General features: G+C 43.1%; 1 protein-coding gene across 1 annotated transcript in view; it reads left to right on the top strand.

Annotated features, from left to right (window-relative positions):
* CCNJ (cyclin J) overlaps positions 1–20,860 on the top strand; it is a 91,901-nt gene that overhangs the window by 51,634 nt on the left and 19,407 nt on the right. Inside the window, exons 4-5 of the mRNA XM_085606169.1 lie at positions 8,013–8,312; positions 8,403–8,562. Of these exons, the coding sequence (XP_085462295.1) occupies positions 8,013–8,312; positions 8,403–8,562 (460 nt within the window). The remainder of the gene's footprint in view (positions 1–8,012; positions 8,313–8,402; positions 8,563–20,860) is intronic.

Genomic DNA, 20,860 nt, shown 5'->3' with positions numbered 1-20,860 from the left:
TGACCTCCTAAAGTGGTTGTCTATCTCGTTCGACATCGGAGACTCGGTGCAATAATGCTGAAAGGTGAAATGCCACGTCCTGGTTTTCAATCTTCTGATGCATGCTACATACATTTACTTTTTTTGGCTCTGTAAGGGTATCACCTGTCAGTCGATCTGGGCGTATCTGTCTTTGGGAGTTCTAAAAAAAATCAGGGACGAAATATTCCGGTGTAAAGTGAGAGATACACAGCATTATGATTAGGACGCGTTGTCGCAGTAAATTTAGTGTTTGTCTATCGTTTATCTTTGTTGTTTTTTAATTTTTTTTTTTTTTATTTTTTTTATTTTTTTACAGTTTTATATAGTGCAAACTTGACCTGAATCGGGTATCAAAGCGCTTTAGATAGCACCAGTTGCATTACATGAGGACACATTCATTTTTGTTAGGCACGGGGAGATTAAGTGATGTGCACAGATTCAGAGGATGTTCAGCGTCATTGCTGAGATGTGATTATTTTAAAAAATATATATTTTAGAATGGTAAGTTAAAATGGGTTGTAAGGCCGCCCATCCTCTCCCATTCTCACATTTTGGCTCCGTGAAAGTGTTAATTATATTTGTATTTACTTATTTTATTACGGTCTAGAAACTACTTTTTCTCACTAGGTGCAGCACACACGTCACCCGTGGAACACTGGATCAAGTTGAAGGAACATTTCTAATGCAGAAGCAGCATGGAGTTTGGGTCCTGTTTAAAGTAGACCACAGAAAACCTTTTAGTGGGCAGCGAGGCATGGCATATGTACTAACAGTTCAGTGGGCAGCGAGGCATGGCATATGTACCTGGGCAGAATTAGGCAGCACACCGCACAGTGCTTTCTTCTGTTAGAGATATTTGCATTGTGAATACAAAAAGGTTCATGCGCCTCAGTTGGTTTCCGCAGAATCACAAGATGTGGCAGTCAGTTGCAATGCCGGGATTAGATTTATGATCCCAGGGTTGCAGGGTCAGCATGAGGCACGTATTCCCTTCCATATTCCCCATGGCATTCTCTACCTCTGTGCACTGCTGGGAGGGGCGCCTGACTGCTCTACCTCTGTGAACGCAACATCTGACTCCATCCCCCCCCCCCCCCCGCCCCCCTCCCCCCTCCCGAGCGCCCCAAAAGTGCTGACCAGTACAGATCAGTGTAGAAGGCAGATGCATGCGCAGCCTCTCTGGGGCTAGTCTGTTGCCCTGCCACGCGCTATGCAAACGTCCGATAGGCCCCTGGGTCACCATGTCGACCCATCCTGGTCTTAACACCTAGGGGTCTGCAGCCGGAAAAATGTAGAGGCGCACCCGCCCTGCCCAGAAACTTGGCAAGCTATGATGCTCCACCCCAGGGCCGAATGCGCGGGTTGATTTTCGTTCTCACGCGTTTAGTATTTTTATGGTAACCTTCTTTAATTTTGGTTTTCTGTTTAATTGCCGGAACTAGTTAAGTTTCAAGTTTGATTTTCCTTTTCAGCAATTGTTAGCATATTTATGGTGATTTTTTCTTTTTTAATTATTTTGAATGTTGGTTGTATGTTTAACTGCTGTGGTTTAGTTCAGTTTTCGTTTACCGATTATCAGTGCAAGTACAGAATTAAAAGAACCAACCAGGGCAATATACATGCACATATAGGTGTATACATTACATATTTTTGTACATGATGCATTTTACCCCAGTCTTGCTGTTAAGTTGCACTAGAAATAATAGCTGTCAGTCTCCCAAGTCGGCAGGCTCGGACGCTGTATTGGCTGTAAAAGTTTAAAAATGCATTCAGATTTCCACAGTAGGAGGTTCAATAGACTGAGCTATGAGGTTATCTTGTGACTAAGCGTGTCAGCTAGTATGTTAGCACAGTGGTGAGACTGTTTTGCAGTAGCACACAGTTTCCAGTACTAATAAATTAGCTCAGGTGCTCAATGTGCCTGCTGCAGAGAGCACCACGTATCCTCTCCAGGTCATAGATCCAAACCCTAGAACTTTGGTCTGTAGGTTCATTCATTTAATATTGTGTTCCAGATGGAACCCACAGGTAACTGTTTCCAGTCCTCATCAGAGGGTTATGCAGCCTCAACAAAGACCTGGGACTATTGTGCATGGAAACGTTTACGTGCATACAGCGCTAACCGCAGCTTTCATTCTTTTGAGGGTAAGAAGCAGAGTACTATTGAATTAGGTAGTAAACAATACTACAGTAATCAATGCTTACTATTAAACGCAAAAAAGAAGCTGTATCTGTGCATTGGCAATATTAGTATAATTAATAACCTAGCACTACAGTGTAGTTATGTTAGGGTGTTAACTGACTGTCTTCAGGTCAGTGCTTGCACAGAGGGCTCAAGGGCATCGGTTTATGATCGATTTATATACCTACCGCAAAGTGCAAGCGAGTGCTTCACCCACCACTAATAACCAGCATTAAAAATGCAATAGGTCTCGCCTTTTATTAAGTTAAAGCCATTTGCTTTGCTATACAATACCATTAGCAAAGCAAATGGCTTTAACTTAGTCAAAGGCGAGACCTATTGCATTTTCAATGCTTGTTTATCCTTCTATGGGCATCCTATTCCCCCCACTCCTCCTCCACACGCTCATTTACAAAGTGCATGGCACCAGTGTAGGCTTTCCTTTGATGTCAAGGTTACTCCGTCTGTCCACACATGGACAGCTTGCTGAAAAAAGAGATCACATTCGTAGGTACCAGACTGAAAGATGACATTTTTTTTGGGGGATCTATTAAAATTGTGAGCCTAATGTTATGAAAATTATTCACTAAAGCGAAAACACAGTACATTTGCAAAAATTTGTATTTTCTCGTACCAGACATAACTAGGCCTAAATGCCATCTTGAATCCTAACAGAGCCTTGATGTGTGTTTTCATTTTTCCTCTCGTACATAACAAAATGGGTGTTGTTATAGTGCTCTGTGTAGATCTGTGTTCCAAAGAACTACGGAGAAAGCCTTGTGTTACATTCAAGGCCCTTCCTATCTGTGTTACCATAGGCCTTTTCATTTTTTGGGACGGTCATTGTTTTGAGTGTATTTGAATTTGTTGGGGCACATCCGATGGCATTAGGTCAAAAGGGGTGATTTTTATATTAATATAGGGTAGGGATGGTGCTAGATGATGCTGTATTACAATTTGTGTTCTGATTTGTCGGTTTGCATATTGACACCATCACCTTAGGCTGACCCCACGATGTTCACTGTGTATTTTGTTATATAAGGAGTTATTTTTCGAGGTGAGAAGTTGTTTTGTTTATCTAAACTTTAGAGAGCGGGCCATTGTCAGGCTGTCTCCTGATTACTTAGATTACTATTGGTCTGAAATTTGAATTTATTTCAATTTCTTTGCTGTATCTGGTTGAGCCTTATGCTAATTTGCTATATTGATTTACGATGCATTTTGAATAACTATTTTACTTTCTGTACCGCACTTAAATTATTTAATAAGCCTCAGTGGTTTCAGAACTTTTTAAAGGCTTCTTATTTGATTGTCTATGCTGATTTGTTGCTGGGTGGGACACTTTGCCTCGTATGTTCTTGAGGTTAACATGGACTCCAATGCTTCCTAGGTGCTTTATCTTAGATTATATGATAAGATTCCATCAACAGAGTATAACATTTGTTGTCAGATGTCTCTTTCACAAGCACTGCCTGAAGCTTAAATATGCAAAATCCTTTCTGTCTCCGGCCACCAGGATCCAATTTTCAGGAGCCATTCTTGATTCCAAGAGAAGAAGGCATATCCATCAAAGGACGGCATATGCTGCCTTCAAGGTACTTCCAAACTCTTCTAGAGCACAAAACTCACACCAGTACACAATTTGCAAATCCTTCTAATGGATGATGTCCTCATGCATACAATTGAGTTCTAACTGCCATCTTTTCATGATAACTCTGCATGAAGAATTAGATGCAGAATGGATGTGGTCCTAGGGCATCTTCGATGACTTATCTTAACCCATTGGATCCAATCAATCCTTTCATGGTAAATCGACCGATGTAAGTCTGTCCTTCGAGTATCCAGTTATGTAATGACTATGGATGCCACCTTACAAGGATGGCTAATGCATCTGCAGGAGATCTGGACTATTGTGCTTTTGACTCCAGCAAAGTCTCTTCTGCATATCGAGGTGTTGGAACTCGGGGTGATACACCGAGGTCTTGCCTCCTTTCTTCCTAGGATAGCTCCATTTTCAGTGCTTATTAGAACAGGTGGCACAGCATCAATATTCTGTCTGAATAAACAAGAAGGAACTCGCACTCAAATCCTTTCACAAGACACACAGTGCTAGTGTACATGGGTGATCAGAAACGGATTAACCCTGAAAACATCGCACCAGATCCAGCGACTGATTGGCAGACACACTCATCAGGTCGGTTTGAGAGTGCCATGAGTGAGATGTAGACCGTCACATGAGGCACACCCAGACGTCCTGAGAAAAAGGCAGCAAGAACTGTAATTTCTTTGCCAGCGGATCCTTGCATCCCAAAATAAGGGAAGAAGGGTTTATTGATGAATTAAAGTGGTAAGTTCGCCTACCCTATTTTTGTCATTCTCCTCATTTCCACAGGCCTCGCCTAAGATCAAGAGGGAGGGCCAATTCATCCTAATAGATCCAGCGTGGCCATGGCAGCACTTACAGATGCGCCTGGACAACAACCCATTTCTCCTGTCCTACTGCAGAGGTTAAGTATTGCACCCAAACCCTTCATCTCAGTATAACGTCTAGGCTTCAGGATTGCTATCCTAATCATCTTGAAACACTGCAGGAAAATCGTTAGTTGGGCTAGAGCTCAGTCCACAAATAAGACTTGGAACGTGAAGTGGCAGCACTTTTGTGTTATGTACGAGTCAAATTGGCCTACATCCAATTCGGATGCAACCACAGGACTTGCTTCCGTGTCATCATTTGGCGCGGTCTGGTCTGAAGTGTAATTCAGTACAAATTAGTCCAGCAGCTATTTGGACATATAGCTGGCATGGAACAATGCCTTCTCTTCTGTTTTTGAGACTGAACAAAGAATGTATGAAGGGTCTTTTGAGGACATTTATGCCACTGAGAGAACCCCTTATGCAATGGGAATTGAACACCATTTGGCTCATTTAATGAAAAGTCAGTTTGAACCACTTCATAAGACAGTTTTGAAATACCTCTCCAAAACGTTGCTGTCCTCAAAGCCCTTCTGTCAGTTAAAAGGATGGGTGAGCTGCAAGATTTACAATAAAATAACCTTACCCCATATTTACTAAAGATACAGTAGTACGGACGAAATCATTTTTTTTTCTTCCCAAAAGTTATGTAAGACTTTAACTTAAGCCGAGCCGCCAGTTGTTCTGAAACCTTTCTGAAATGCTTCTTCACTAATCAGATGGCTTTATATTGATTGAAATTGGGGCATAAATGATTAAGCTTCAAAATATAGCTATAACTTTAGAATGTCTGTTTGTGTAGTTTGTTAGGTTTGTATGGCAAACCTAAATAACGTTTTCTGAATTATAACTTTTTTGCAACCTTTGTGTGTGTGTGTGTATGTATGTATGTATGTATGTATGTATGTATGTATGTATGTATGTATGTATATATATATATATATATATATATATATGTATGTGATCAAGGCTCCACGGAGCCGAAACGCGTCATGGCTGACTTACCTCGAGTCAAATAAAACAACTACTGCATTCAACGGTGGTCCGTGCTCCTTTACTGTGGACTTACAGACGCTTTCCAAGGCGTAGGCGCAGGAGTGCTTTCGATATATATACACACACACACACCTGGTACCAACGCTGGAGAACCGTAGTTCCGGCTATAATTTTTTTTGTAGTTTGAATAAAAATGCAAGTGCAGTGAGAATACATATAAAACTGACTGAATATTACTTTAGGTGCATGCACGTGGCTATGCTTCCGACATAACCGTATGCCCTGTCATGCTCCAAGCACAGCTTAGAGCTATTCAGTAGTCTAAACATTTGCCACGAATGTGAGACTCTAGTGTACTGTAGAAATGTGGGTATGCACCATAAATTGTTCTTTTACAGTTTTGACCGATTTCCCAAAAAATACATTGCAACTGAAAATGAAACCAACTTCTTTCAGAATGTACATGCTTTCATTTAACAGTTTTCGGGAGTTTGGTTTCGGTTTCCATTTCTTGTATGATTCCAATTTTTGAAAACCAATCTTTTTCAGATTGTTTTCCTATTTGAATTAACTTATAAACCATTACATTTTAAATTCAACAGCAAATCATCAAATGTTCAACCAATACCTGTTTTTAGGAAAACGCTCCACGCATTTCTCCACAAGTTTCTAAAGGAATGTGTATGGAAACATATAAAAAATCTATAGCAGAATCTACGCTTCCTATCCAGAAGTCGCATTTAAATCAGAATGCATATCTGCAAAACCTAAATTACTATATTTAGTATGATAAATTTCCAAATTGTAAACACATCTTTGAATTACTTCAGATGTACTCAATACATTATCAATCAGGGAGTTGTGAAGCGCGCTACTCCCCCTTGAGGGTCTAAAGGCACTGGTAAGGGGGGGGGGGGGAGAGAGAGGAGCAGCTCTGGTCAGTCGAAGAGCCAGGTCGTGAGGGTCTTCCTGAAGATGTGCAGAGTGGGTGCTTGTCTGATGTTGATCGGAAGCTCTTTCCAGGTCTTTGCTGCGACTCTTCCACCTGTTCTGGCTCTGCGGATGCGTGGGGTTTCGGCGAGGTTGGCAGATTGGAGGTTACTCTTGGGTACATGGTAGGCGATTCTTTCGTTGAGATATTGGGGTCTGATGTTGTGGAGTCATTTGTATGCATGGGTGAGTATCTTGAAAGTTACTCTCTTCTCGACCGGAAGCCAGTGGAGGTCTTGCAGGTGTGGGGTGATGTGTTTGTGTGGGGGATGCCGAGTACGAGTCTGGCTGCGGTGTTCTGTATGGTCTGGAGCTTGCGGAGCAGGGATTTGTAGATCCTGGCGTAGAGCGCATTTCCGTAGTCTAATCTGCTGGTTATGAGTTTGTGGGTAACAGCCTTTCTTGATTTGGCGGGATCCATTTGAAGGTCTTGCGAAGGATGTCGCGGGTGTTGAAGCAGGTGAAGGAGACGGCGTTTATCTGTCGGGTCATGGAAAGGAAGGAGTCGCTTATGAACGATCTTGTTATGATCTCACTTATGAGTGCATTCAAAGAAATTAGTTTGTTTATTCATCCACTTCTAAAAATCGTACTGTCAAACATTTATCTAGCTAACCATAGTCTATTTTAGCATACCTTGGTTCAACTATGCAAATATGTTCTATAAAAAGATTGTTAATACCAAGCCGTAATATACAAATAAAATGATTGTCCACATCAGTTCTTAGCAGACTTGTTCTCTTACGTTTTTACATGTTGTGCTGTGTCAAGGCTCTAGCTGTTAGTTTTTTAATAATCTTCTTATGTCAATGAATGACTGATAAATGTTATTCTTTCTTAGTTAAGTATGAATGAACGTCTCAAAAATACTCTCATATTCGTACCTCAAGAGCCGCAAGTTTTTGATGGCTATTGTTTGTGTTGCCGCATCTACATGGAAATGCTAACTTTGCTAGCGTAGGCCACATCACGTTCGGATCAAGCCTAACTCGCGCACACCTAGCCCTAAAGCATCCATCCGAAGTCAGGTAAATTAGACTCCATGTTAGCTTACTTGCATACATGCAGTTCACCAAAGCCGCATTCTGAACAAAAATGCCTCAAAACAACCTAACCACCACACACGTTTGTGTTGACGGATCTGTCTTACTTCACACTCTTGCCCTACCAAATGATATAAAACTAAAAGTGATACTTTATACACCGTGTGAGACTGATTTCTCAACATTTAACTTTGTTTTGTCTGGAAAGGGTAAACCGTGCTTTTATGAAATATGCGTCCAGAATAATGTTACTCATAAAGGAATGGATTTTCAGCCGGTGTTTCGTTTAATCTCTTTTATTATTTCAGGTAAATTTGAAGAAAAAGAAGACCATGTACCAAAACTGGAACAGCTCAATAGTTTGGGCTGTATGACCAATATGAACTTGGTGTTAACTAAACAGAACTTACTACAGATGGAGTTGTTGCTGCTGGAAACGTTCCAGTGGAACCTGTGCCTCCCTACCGCTGCTCACTTCATTGAGTACTATCTTTCCATTGCTGTGTGTGATACTGACCTCCATGATGGCTGGCCCATGGTTTGTTTGGAAAAGACAAAGCTGTACATTGCCAAATATGCAGATTATTTCCTTGAAGTATCTTTGCAAGGTATAGTGGCGTCTGATGCATTGATAAACAGTTTATATGGGCTTTGGTAGGGTTTTAGTTGTATCTAACCTGTTGCTTCTTTTTCCACAGATTATACATTTTTAAATTATACTCCATCTTTAGTGGCTGCTGCATGTGTCTCTGCCTCTAGGATTATCCTCCGCCTGTCCCCAACATGGCCTACTAGATTGCATCGCCTTACAGCATACTCCTGGGAATTTCTTGTGCCGTGTATTGAACGCCTACTAATGTAAGTATGCGTTCAGTTTCAAAAAGTTCAAGCTTTCAAAATGTCAATGTTTTGCAGTGCAGAGAATCTTTTAGAGACATGAATTTTAGTATATCTATAACTTTAAACTTGATTAACAATTACTGATTCGGAAGTGTGAGTGTGCATTGGTGCATGTAGTGTAAAATTGAGCAGCCTCTGCTGCTCAAGAAAGGTTAGATATGGATTGCTGCTTTTCAAGAGGCATCAGATGGAGGGGATTGCTCTATTAAATATTTTATGTATAGTCTGTGCAGAATCGTAGTTAGCAGGGTAACAAAAGCAAACCATTTATTTATTGTATGGTACAATGTTTGCATTTGATATTCAGCTGAACCTGTCTTCATTGAAAGTGTGTGATGTTACAAGTGTTTTCAACAAAAGGGAGCTTTGTTGGGGTTTCAGGATTTAATTTTTTATTCTTGTTAAGGCACTGGCAATTTACTTCGGCATACGTTTAATGCCTTTCCAGCAGAAAAACTGTATAATATGCAGGTAGTCTGCCGCCAAAATCAACAAATGTGCATCTATCAAGTTTTAAATATATCTGATTTTTTTTTTCTCTACTCCAGCACAGCATAATGTCTGCATTTTCTTCTTTCCCCAGTGCTAATTAATATTTTTAGGTCTCGCCTAGCGTCGCAGCACATGCGCTGCTAGCTCTGCAAGATCTATTGTTTTTTGGGTTGCTGTTGAAGTGGGGTCGAAGCTCTGCCCATGCTTTCAATTGGCACGTGTCATCCTTTATGGTAAACGCAGGCCTCCGATTGAAAGTGAGGATTTTTGGTGACCGCCCTGTCTCCTTTAGGCCCCCGCCCACCCGGACTGGATTGTTTGCTTGCGGCGTAATGCTGAGGGTTGAACTTTCTCCCTCGTAGGCTGTTTTTCAGATGCATTATCTGTTTGGGAGTTGCCATGGCGACAAGAAACCAACGGCCCGGATAGGGACAAGGGCCGTGATTACATCATTTATATATTCCAGCACTGACTGTCGTCTTTTTATTTCACGGCGCTGTAAATATAAACGTTTAAACAGCAACTTCGCAAATAGGCTTGAAAGTGTATAAACTTGAAAAGTGCAATACTTTGCTCATTTCACACTAAATATAATGGCGCTTTTAACTTAAATATAGCTCTTAATGGTGCCCTTATAACCATTTCCAAGTGCTGGCAGTGAGGCACAGTAAAACTCAAGCATGCTCCGCCCACGCGAACCTCATATCAGTTCTCCCCCAGCTTTCAGCCCTCGTTGAGTCAAAGAAGTGCTGGCGCCTCCGGGAGACGGTCAAGGCAGGCGCTCTCCCTGCTTCCACTCTCCTCTCGTCCATCTCCACAGCTCTGCCTGCTTCCACTCTCCTCTCGCCCCTCTCACCAGAGCTTTCCCTGCTTCCGCTCACCCCTCGTCCCTCTCTCCACAGCTTTCCCTGCTTCTGCTCTCCTCTCGCTCCTCTCTCCACAGCTCTTCCTGCTTCCGCTCTCCTCAGCTCTTCTTGCTTGCCTCTACCGTCTCTGCCCACATTTCTTACTGCTCACCCTGTGCTCCCTGGTTCACCTCTCCACGACTTTCTGACTCCCTTTCCTCTTTCGTCCCTTGGAGAGGAGAAAACACAAACTTGAAGGAGGGCAGAAGACCGCTCCCTGCCTGGATGGACTATCCTAGTCATCCCTCATATGCCCCAGTGCCAGGATTGTTACAGAACAATTCTGCAGTCGTGACCTCCAAGGATGGACGGCACACAGCCTCAGGGCTGCCGGCCGCAACCATCACATTTCTTCCGTCATAGTTAGGACGTAGTTTGAAAGTTAAGGGTCATAGAGCACGATTACCCGGGTGGGCAGTGGTTATTCTGAGGCATTCACCTGTCACCTCAGTGCCCACTACGGTCCTAGTTCGAGGCGTCAGTGGGTGCACTGGCCAAGCACGCCCATGTCTGATACCCCTCTCTTGTTATTTCTAACTGCCTCTCACTATCCCCTTCCTGCTTATGAGGTTTGTGGCTTTTTAGGTATTGGTTTTGACAGTGCAGCTATATATTGTCAGATTCCAATAGACACATGGTGGGCCTTAGGTCCGCCTCGTTTAACCTTTGCTTTCCTTACACATCGTTCATGTTTATTACAGTTAATTAAAACCATTTCTTCTAATACCATAAAATGATTACAATAAATTATTTAATTTACGGGGCAAAATAGTGGCAGTTAATGCATTTAGGTGCAAATAAATATAAAATAATCTACATAGTAAGCGCCTTAAAATTATTTAAACAAAGTGCGATAGGAAAAAAAGATAAAATCGCAAGCAGTGAAGTCTATTAAAATAAGGACTATTACGTAAAATGCATGTGATCCTTGCCGGATCGCACTGTAAATGTCCCACTGTGTGGCCCGTAGAAAAAAAAAAGCATTGGCACTGCAATAGGTCTCGCATGTGCGAGAGTTTAAGCTATTGGCATTGCAAATGACAATGCCTTTTATTTATGTAACTAATACATGAATAGAAGGCATTGTCACTTACAATGCCAATAGCTAAAACTCTCGCAAATGCAAGACCTATTGCATTGCACATTTTTGTTATTAAATGCTGTGTTACGATGGACAATGTAATGTTCATTCACTTCAGGGATGCTAGAGAATCCAAAGGGCAAGTACTTGGCAACTAAACCGGTAGCAGCAGGCTGATGCAAGGTCCTTTTGGCTTTTTTTGTTTGTTTGTTTTTTGGGCCTCTGAGTGAATATTTTTCGTGAGACTTTCTCTCTCACACCCACATTTCCTGTGGATCACATACTAGATAAGACATACCTCTGGTAAATTAATGGCCAGTGGTGCCAGTTGGCATGCGTATTTATTAATTTTCCCTTACCGATTTGACACTAATTTAATTTTCCCGCGTTTGAGACTGTCTCCCCAGCAAGAACACCTTATGTTTTGTTCCAGTACATAATCTTTGCTGATTTATGCTTGCTTCCACTACACTGTTGATTTCCTTGGGATTTCTTTATCCCTTTAAACTTATCCGCTTTCTCTCCTTTGTAATTTACAAAAATAATTTCTTGCATCTCTCATGCTAAAATAATTTCTTGCATCTCTCATGCTATCTCGCTTGTAGATCTTCCAATGTCTTGAAAGTTGCCCCATGGATTATCTCTGTCTTTGTCATGGCAAAATAGCCTCACAAATACTCTTTTTCTCATTGAGAGCTGTGTCTTTCCCCCCCCCCCCCCCCCCCCCACCTGCTGGCACATGACCCCTTGTCTTCTATCCATAATGTCTTAATACCTTCCCCACTGTGCTGTAAATCTAGGACCCACAATGATGGGAGGAGCATATCGATGCTATCCATGCCTTACGATCTTCATAAATATATAGGTACATCAAGTGGGTCCATATAATTCCATAATCTGTTGCCGTTCCCACCAGTCTTGCATGAAAAGGTGCCCTATCCATTAATCTATCATCCACCCCCAAAAAAGAAGTTAAAAAATAAATTCTAATGGATGCAGGTGTATATGTTCATTTATTATTTGGCTTTTCCAATGCTCGTTTTCATTTACATCGTTGTAACAAACCATTAGATCCATTTACGTTTATCCTGATAATTTTAATGTGAGTGGGAAATTATAGATTTTTTCCTAAAAGCCTGCATTGGCAGGGATACTCTGCAATGTATTGAGGTTCCTTTCTAATTATGATCCTCCAGGAATACATTGATGACTTGCCCTTAAGATCTTGAAATAGTAGTAACGCTGCCCAAGGCTTTGTAATTAATAATTTCTTGCATTCATTTTTACTCCGATGAAACAGGCGAAGTTATGCTGAGGAGCACATTTTGTGCAAATAGTCCTATACTTTGCTGTAGCTAACTTTTACCTATGTTAGAAATTAATGTGATTTTACTGGTGGGCCACCAGGTTTTTTGCACCTTTATTAGGTGCTGCTGCCATAAAATATTTTTGACCCATACCTGTCTTTCACGCCCTCTGGCTCTACTATGCACTCTGACGGCTATCAGCATGGTTCTCCCGTACCATGCTTGCACAGTCTCTGCCAAACACACCTCCCCACCTTCACCTGTGCAGGGCTTGGCCTTGAATGCTCAACTAGCCTCACCCCCCCCCCCCCTGTCCCCCACCACCCCCTGCCTCAAAATGGCAGGAAAGGAAAACTAAAAGTATATTAAACACGTTTTATTTTTCCTTTCCTGCTGAGTCTTTGGGGGTGGGGCCATGGGGAACGATGGGCTCAGTAGGAGTGGTTGTGCACTCTGATCAGTGCGCATGACGGTTTGGCCGACTGTCTGAGGCTGGCCAAATCGTCATGCTCACTGAGGCTGTCTCCAACCCAAAGAGGCTCCCAGTCTCCCTGGGAGCTCAAATCCTGTGCAATGAGGCCAATCCTCACAGTGCTCTCATGACATGAGAGCAGGTTCACGATTGGCCACAATGGAGTCTGGAAGCCTGTGCCTGCAAGGAGAGGAGCAAAAGAGTGCATCGCTGCCTGCTGCAGGTAATTCGTTTTTTCGTCTTCCCAACCCTCTTCCACAGCACCAGCCGCTGCTGCAACAAGGACTACAACCCTGTATTGTATCTGGCCACCCCGAGCTAGGTCCTGCAGTCTCATGCCCACGCTTTTTGAAATCCTCAATTAGGCAATGCTTAACCCAAAATTACCAGAGTGATGAATGAAAATGCTTTATTCAGTCTGAACAACTGGTGATTCCTTTTGGCACATCTGTTTCACAGTTTCTTAGCTCCTTCACGTTGTAGATGGAGACCGCCCTCCCAGTGAAGGTTCAGCCAATGGAGTCCAAGCTCTTGTAAGCCTAAGCCACGCACTGCACTCCTAAACATATGGTCTTTGTTTCAGAATGGCTAAAATGCATGAAAAAAAAACTCACTGTAAGGCCTGCTGAGCAGTAAAGTGTCACCCTTTCAATAAAATTGCCGTATAGTGTCTGCAGCACCTTTTTTCAGTCCTAACGTAGTGGAAATGAAAATGGTGATTGGTTCTGCTAAGCCATTTTACATAGGCCCCCTTAACCTACAGCTGTACTAGAGCATCACTGTTGGAACACAAAGTGGCCTACGCAGCCCTTGAACCAGGGCCTCTATCCCCAACTGGTCGCCATTGAGACTTGCCGATGTGTGTGAGGTTCACCTTCTGCTCATCTTATGTTTAAAATTGAAACTGAGCACATTTGGAAACTGCGTTTAGAAATTGTTTTTAGAACTTGTATAGTGATTGTAATAGCGTTTGGAAACTGGACAGTGTGCACTGCTTAATAGCTGTCAGAACTCTGTTTTTAATCTTACTTGCTGCTAATACTTAGTCCTAATTACTTACTCCGCACTCTCGCTGACCAGGGTGAGCTGGTGTACTTCTGCCTGTCAGAGCGGGTCACCGAATGCACACCATCTTGTTCAGCGGTCTAGCTGATCTTGCCGAGAACGCTCCCCCTCTACTTAAGGGAGGGTAATGCAAGCGTGCAGAGCACGCGCCGGTGGCGCACCAGAGGAAAGCCCGTCCGCGCACTGACCACACACCGCGCCAGCCACGCTGCTGGTCAGGAACACCAGCTCCCCGGAGAAACCAGAATCCGCTACTCAAGGGAGCAACTCCTACATATAAGTGAGCGAGATGTTAAGAGTCCTGTAGCAGTGAATTTGAGGAAGGGAATCATCTCCATGGCAGATTCACCTCCAGATAGCCTTAAATGTGGTCTAGTCAATTTAGATCCTTAGTTGAGCATCATCAAGAGGTTTTCATTATGCTGGAATGTCATGATTTTGATGCTCTGTTTCTAACGGAAACCTGGACTTGAATCGATTCGTCAGTGGAATTAGGACTTGCCTGCCCATCGGATACAAAGCCTTCCACAAACCCCCAACTAAATGGGAGAGGTGGAGGGGTGGGAGTAATATTTAAAGAATAATTGAATTTTACTCCACTTCAAATGAATGAGGTTGAGGGTACAGAACTTTTAGGGGTCTCCCTTAAGGAGGATAGGGGACAGCTATTGTGCTATAGCCCCCCCCTCACAGGACAGAGCCCCCAATGTCTGGCACTGATTGACATAGTGTACAATATGTCACTGACCCACTCCAGTTTGATCCTACTGGGTGACTTTAACCTCTGGGATAACGGGGATCTTGGCACGGCTCTGAGAGAACTAGCACAAGCATGCAAGAGTCTCAACATGCAATAATTAGTGCTACAACCTACACACCAAAGAGGCCATGTCCTAGATTTAATATTTGCTAATTCCACCGAGGTTGAAGTACTGCCTTTATGCTGGACTGACCACTTTTTAATCTATTTATTGCTTGCACTACCCAGAGCGAACAATAAAACGACTCACCCTGTGAACCTCAAGGGAATGGACCAGACTACTAAAAAACATACAACTCCCACTATTAACGGAGAAAAATATATTTGATTTTAGTAGGACAGTGGAAGAAAACTATCAAACCCTCTGTGTTCAGATAAACTAAACTCTGGATCCGAGAATACCAGTTAAGAGGCTGAAAAATGGAGATAAACCTTCGGCCCCCTGGTATAGTGCGGTTCTGAGATCACAGTGGAAGGAATGTAAACAGGCAGAAAGAAAATGGAGGAGGCTCTATGATGAAAAAGATAAAAGAACCTTCAAAACTCAATGGGCACATATAAAGAACCAATTGCTAGATCAAAAGCCGAATATTATGCTAAAATCATCTTGCAAGCACCGAATAGGGCTAGAACTATTTTTAATATAGTAAAGGATCTATCTAAGCTGGCATGTATAAGTAATAAGATCACAGCTACGCAAAAGCTATGTGACAATCTAGCCACTTATTTTGATGAGAAGATCAACAAAATCATTAGCGGCCTTATCTAAATAATCCAATTGAGGCGGATGATGAAAATGACCTGTATACGAATGAGGAGATTGATCTATCAGCGCCAACTATGTGACAGAAACAGGATGAGGGTACAGACAAATACAGTCAGGCTACTCTAGTGTTTTCAGAGTCCCACTGAGGAAATGCTCACTAAAGTAGCCATGACTGTTTCCACCGGGTCACCAATGGACCCTCTCCCGCAGAGGATTTGCAAGGAATTCAAGTCAGAACTCGTTCCTTGGCTGCATCAAATCTGCTGCCAATCATTGACTAATGGAGAGGTCCCTGAGTGCTGGAAACAGGCAATGGTGACCCCGTTACTCAAGAAACCAACACTCGATCTGTCGTGCCCGTCTAACTATTGACCTATCTCCCTGTTACCCTATCCGGTAAAAATCCTTGAACGAGTAGTTAGTAAATCCTTGTCTCATTATTTAGAGGATAATAATCTACTAGATGAGCTGCAATTTGGTTTCTGTCCTGAGCATGGAACTGAAACAGCCCTAGTGACTGTTCTTGACGATTTGAGAATACGAGCTGACAATGGTCAATCGGTTATATTAGTGCTGCTGGACATGTCCGCCGCATTTGACACGGTAAACCACAGCATTCTGCTGAAAGAACTTAGGAACATTGGAGTTAAGGGTCAGGCATTAAAATGTCTTCAGTTCTATCTATTGGACAGGACACAGGCAGTGAGTATTCAACCTTCCACATCCATGAAGACATCCGTCCAACATGGGGTCCCGCAGAAATCGGCAATTAGTCTGATCTTATTCAATATATACCTGCGTCCACCTATCCCTATTATTAAATCTTTTGGAGTAGAATTAGTCAACTATGCTGACGATACACAGCTTGTGTTTTCTTTGGAAGGAAATCAAACAATCCCCATGGATAAATTTTAGACGCGTATGCAAAGTACCACAAATTGGCTTAGAGATAACTTCCTCCAATTTAATGGAGAAAAAACAGAAGTTGTATACTGCACCATGAGTACAATAGCTCCCCCCCCCCCCCCCCCCTTCCTGTTGATTTCCGGCTCACCTCTCAGATACTCCGTTAATTCCAGCTAAAATAGTATGTAATCTGGGGGTAATGATGGATGTCAATCTTCAGCTGGACTCACAAGTCAATAAAACAGTTGGTACCTGTTTTTTTCCCTGATAAGGGCTCTACGAAAGATTCTCCCACTATTGCCAATCTCTGCCAGAACACACGTAGTGAGGAGTGTTATTCTGAGCAGGTTGGATTACTGTAACTCCCTGTATTTTAGAGCACCAAATTCCCTGATACTGAAACTGGAAAGAATCCAAACAATAGCAGCAAAATTAGCTATGAATCGGCAGCGCAGGTCCTCCACATCCCTGGCCCTAAGAGATCTTCATTGGTTGCCGATTCAGCAGAGAATACAATTTTAAATCTTTCTGCTTTGTTTTTAAAGCAGTACATGGCCTGGGTCCTAAACCACTCCAGAGAAAATTCACGTGATATGCTCTCCCGAGAACTCTCCATTCGTCAACAGCAAACTCGGTGAACAGAACAACATTTAAAAGATCCAGGACAGGAGGGAGAGCCTATAGCTCCACGGCCTCACAGCTGTGGAATGTACTCCAATTCAACATTAGGCAAACTGAGCATTTGATGCAGTTCAGGAAGAAGTTGAAAACCTGGCTGTTTCCGAGGGAGGAGTAATGCACAGATTCATTTTCATTGACTTATGATGTCCTATTCTGTTCTCCTCCCTCCCCGAACCGTCTGCCTTATCTTGGGGTTGGCGATTAATCGCACACTTTAACAACAAGGTAACTCTCAGCGGCAGGATACCTGTTGGGGAAAGTGTGCTATATAAATCTAGTTTACATTACATTACATTGCAGCTTATTGGTGGTTTGGTGGTTTAAAGTCTTTATTTCGATTTTTACATCATAAAAGACAATTGAAAGCAATAGAAATTAGACATACATAAGATAGTTAATTTAAAACCATCACAATTACGATTTCATAAATTTCAAAAAACATTTCAACGTTAAAAATAGAATTAAACAGTATAATAAAGACCTAATACATGAAAAGACCCGTAGAGAAGTTAAAAAACGAGAGCAAGATCAAGGTGCCTGCAGATATCTTGCTCTAATCACCCATGCCCACCCCAGGAATTTGGCTACGCCCGCAACTACCACCTCAGAGGTATTGGTACGAAGCACCCATATAGCCTCAGCACTCCCTCTGACTTTAAAATGGCGGCAAATGGGCCTAATCCATTTGCTTCTTGGAGCATAATAAGCTGGACATGCAAATAGGAGATGGCCAACACTCTCCTTGTGACCAATGCACCAGGGGCAGAAATCACTCGCTCGATTAGACCAGTTCTTGGTGAAGGATCTTAAGGGCAGAGACCCTACTCGGAACTGGTGGTAGAGCTTTTTGTCAAGTGTCTTAGTTATAACGTCCCAGTAATTCTCCAGGAAAGGGTCCAATTTGTGGGACAAGAACCTTCCTGTTAAGCTAGTAGAATCTGAGGCGATAACTAATGCTTGGCGAACAAAAGCCCAGTAAAGTGCTTTAAATTCCTGTTTTGAAGGAAAGGTGGTTGAACCCGGGGAAACCCACAGCTGATTAAGACCCATGTCATCCAAGATCAATTTCACTTCACGAAGCCAGGGTATACTACTAGACCCCCAAATAGATCTTACTTCCTCTAGTTCCCTAGCAAAGAGGCTTAAGTCTGGGGAAGTCCAGATACGTCTCCACATGGCTACTAGCCTGTATCGATCCATTTCGTTAATTGGGTTGCAGCCCATATCCAGACATAGTGGTTTGATTGGAGCTGATTGGGGGAGTCCTACCAGTTTCCGCAAGAATTTATTTTGAACTTTCACCAGGGTTGATAGGTCCATATGCCCCCAAAGGTCTGCCCCGTACAATATCGCGGAGCTTACCTTGGTAGCATAGATCTTAAGTGCGGGTTTGACACGTTTAGTTAAGGACCTTTTTTGCTCCTGCAGAAGACAACTAGTAAGGCGAGCAAATTTTAGGTGTAATGTGTCAACCTGTGGTTTCCAGCGGAGACGGTAGTCCAAGGTTACTCCTAAATAGGTCATAACCTCAACTTGTTCCAAACTGACTCCATTCATGCTCACTGAGCTCCTAATGGGGCGACTTTTAGTTAGAACCATAAATTTAGTTTTGCTCGCATTGATTTTTAAATCGTTGACATTACAAAACTCCTCAAATCTGGTCAATGCGATTTGCAGACCGCTACGAGTCTTTGAGAGAAGTAAGGTGTCATCGACAAAAATGAGCATAGGGAACTTGGTCCCGCCCAAAGAGGGTGCATCAGTGGGGGTCTTAGCAAAGAACTTGACCACCTGGTCAATGAACAACAAAAAGAGTGTAGGTGCCAGAACGCAACCCTGACGGACGCCACGTGTTACGGGGAAGCAATCTGTCACCTGCCCTTGGCCTCCCCACCTCACCCTAGCAAAATTTCCCTCATGTAATCTTACAATCATGTCCAATAATTCTAACGGCAGTCCCAAATTTCTAAGAACGGTCCAGAGTTTAACCCTTGGCACAAGATCGAAGGCCGATTTTCAGATCTATAAAGGCTGCGTAGATGGATCCGCCGCCCAACAGCACCACCTTCCAGTAGATCAGACAAAATCTGAAGACCTGGTCCATGGTGCTGGTACCTGATCTGAAACCGGTCTGTAGGGGGGGACAGGATACCCTCCAACTCCATCCACCCCTGAACTCTGGCAAGGACCATCCTTGCGATGACCTTTTGAAGTGAATCAATTATACTTATGGGACGGTAGTTTCCCGGGACTGAACGGTCCCCTTTTTTAAAAATGGGGAGAATCTCCGCCCCCTTCCAGGACACGGGGATCCGGGCCCTCTTGGCAATAGCATTCGCTACCGCAGTTATATAAGGAACCCAGAGTTGGGGATTGATTTTGAATAAATCAGCCGGGATGGAGTCCATCCCTGGCGCCTTCCCCCTTTGGACCAGGCGGAGCGCAGACTCAGTTTCCAGTGGCGTGAAGTTTAACTCTTGGTTAGGAGTAAGAGTAAGGGTAATTTCCTGCTTGGTTAGTTCAATGTCGATTTCTAAAGCAGGATCCATAAACTGGCCAGAATAGAAATCAACCCATGCTTCTGCAGACACATGATTAACTGGAGTTTGGGAATCTGGGTTTCTGCCCCACTTAACGATTTCCCAGAACTTGATCTGGTTGCCAGAAGTACAAGCGTCCAATAGGTCAGACCAATGTAGGTCATCCCACTCCTTTTTCGCTTCCCACTGAATTTTTTGTACATTAAACGTGCCTCTTTTCTATCGCTGGAAATCCTAGATTTTACTGCTTTGACTAAACGACTATGTGCCTCCCTGCAGTTTTTATTGTACCATTTCTCATGGGATCCATATGCCTTTACTTTGCCTTGTGTGGGTGGAAGGGTTAAGAGGGCTTTAAGAGTAGCAAAGCACCGTTCGTGAGGATCACAAATCTGATCACTAACATCCATGGTGGGGGCAAGAATCGAAATGTCGCTCAAAGTCGACGAGACTACCTTCATTATGCTATCTAAAGGGGTCGGATCCTCCACCACCCTGGACCATCTGAGCCTTCTTCTATCATTTGTCAAGATAGCATCACCTGTTAGATGAACAGCAGTTATAGACCTGCCGAGTCCACCTGGGAGTCTTATGCTTAATGACAAAGGGTTGTGGTCACTTACAGGACGAGACACAACTTCCATATCATCCAAGAGTGACCAATATTCCATTTTTAACAAGATGTAATCTATTCTACTTTTCCTCACCCCATTGTCAAAAGTGGGTTTTCCATCCTTATCAGAGGCCGTACGACCATTGGTTGCCCTCAAACCCCAGTCCAGACACAACCCCATCCAGTGTAAAGCTGCCTCGGAGCCTCTTTTAATATTATTCAAAGACAGCATCGGGATATTCCAGACAGTGTCCTCCTCAAATCCCAGGTCCTCCCCCGCATTATAAAGAGGCTCAAAGGTGCAGTTGAGGTCCCCTGCTAGGATGAGTAACTTGTCTCTCCCTATCCCTTCAAGGTAAAAGTCTAACACATCTAGGATACTAGGACAGCGCCCTCCAGGTTGACTACGTGCATAGATGTGTATGACTACAATGTCCTGGCAGTTATCCTTACTTAATCTAATTCCCAAGTGGTCCGGGTTATCCAGAACAATTTCCATTGGTCGGTAGCCAATGGACTGTTTAACCCAGATCACTAAACCCCCCGATGCTCGACCTTTATTGCCCCTTCTTGCTGGTTTAAAAAAATTTAGGAACCCGGCCCTATGAATTGGATCAGGGGCCCAGCTCTCCTGGAACAGTAGGATATCAAAAGTATCAATAAAATCC

The sequence above is a fragment of the Triturus cristatus genome, chromosome 1_2 (assembly GCF_964204655.1).
Source record: "Triturus cristatus chromosome 1_2, aTriCri1.1, whole genome shotgun sequence".
Lineage (NCBI taxonomy): Eukaryota > Metazoa > Chordata > Amphibia > Caudata > Salamandridae > Triturus > Triturus cristatus.
This window is presented reverse-complemented; position numbering and strand designations above follow the sequence as displayed.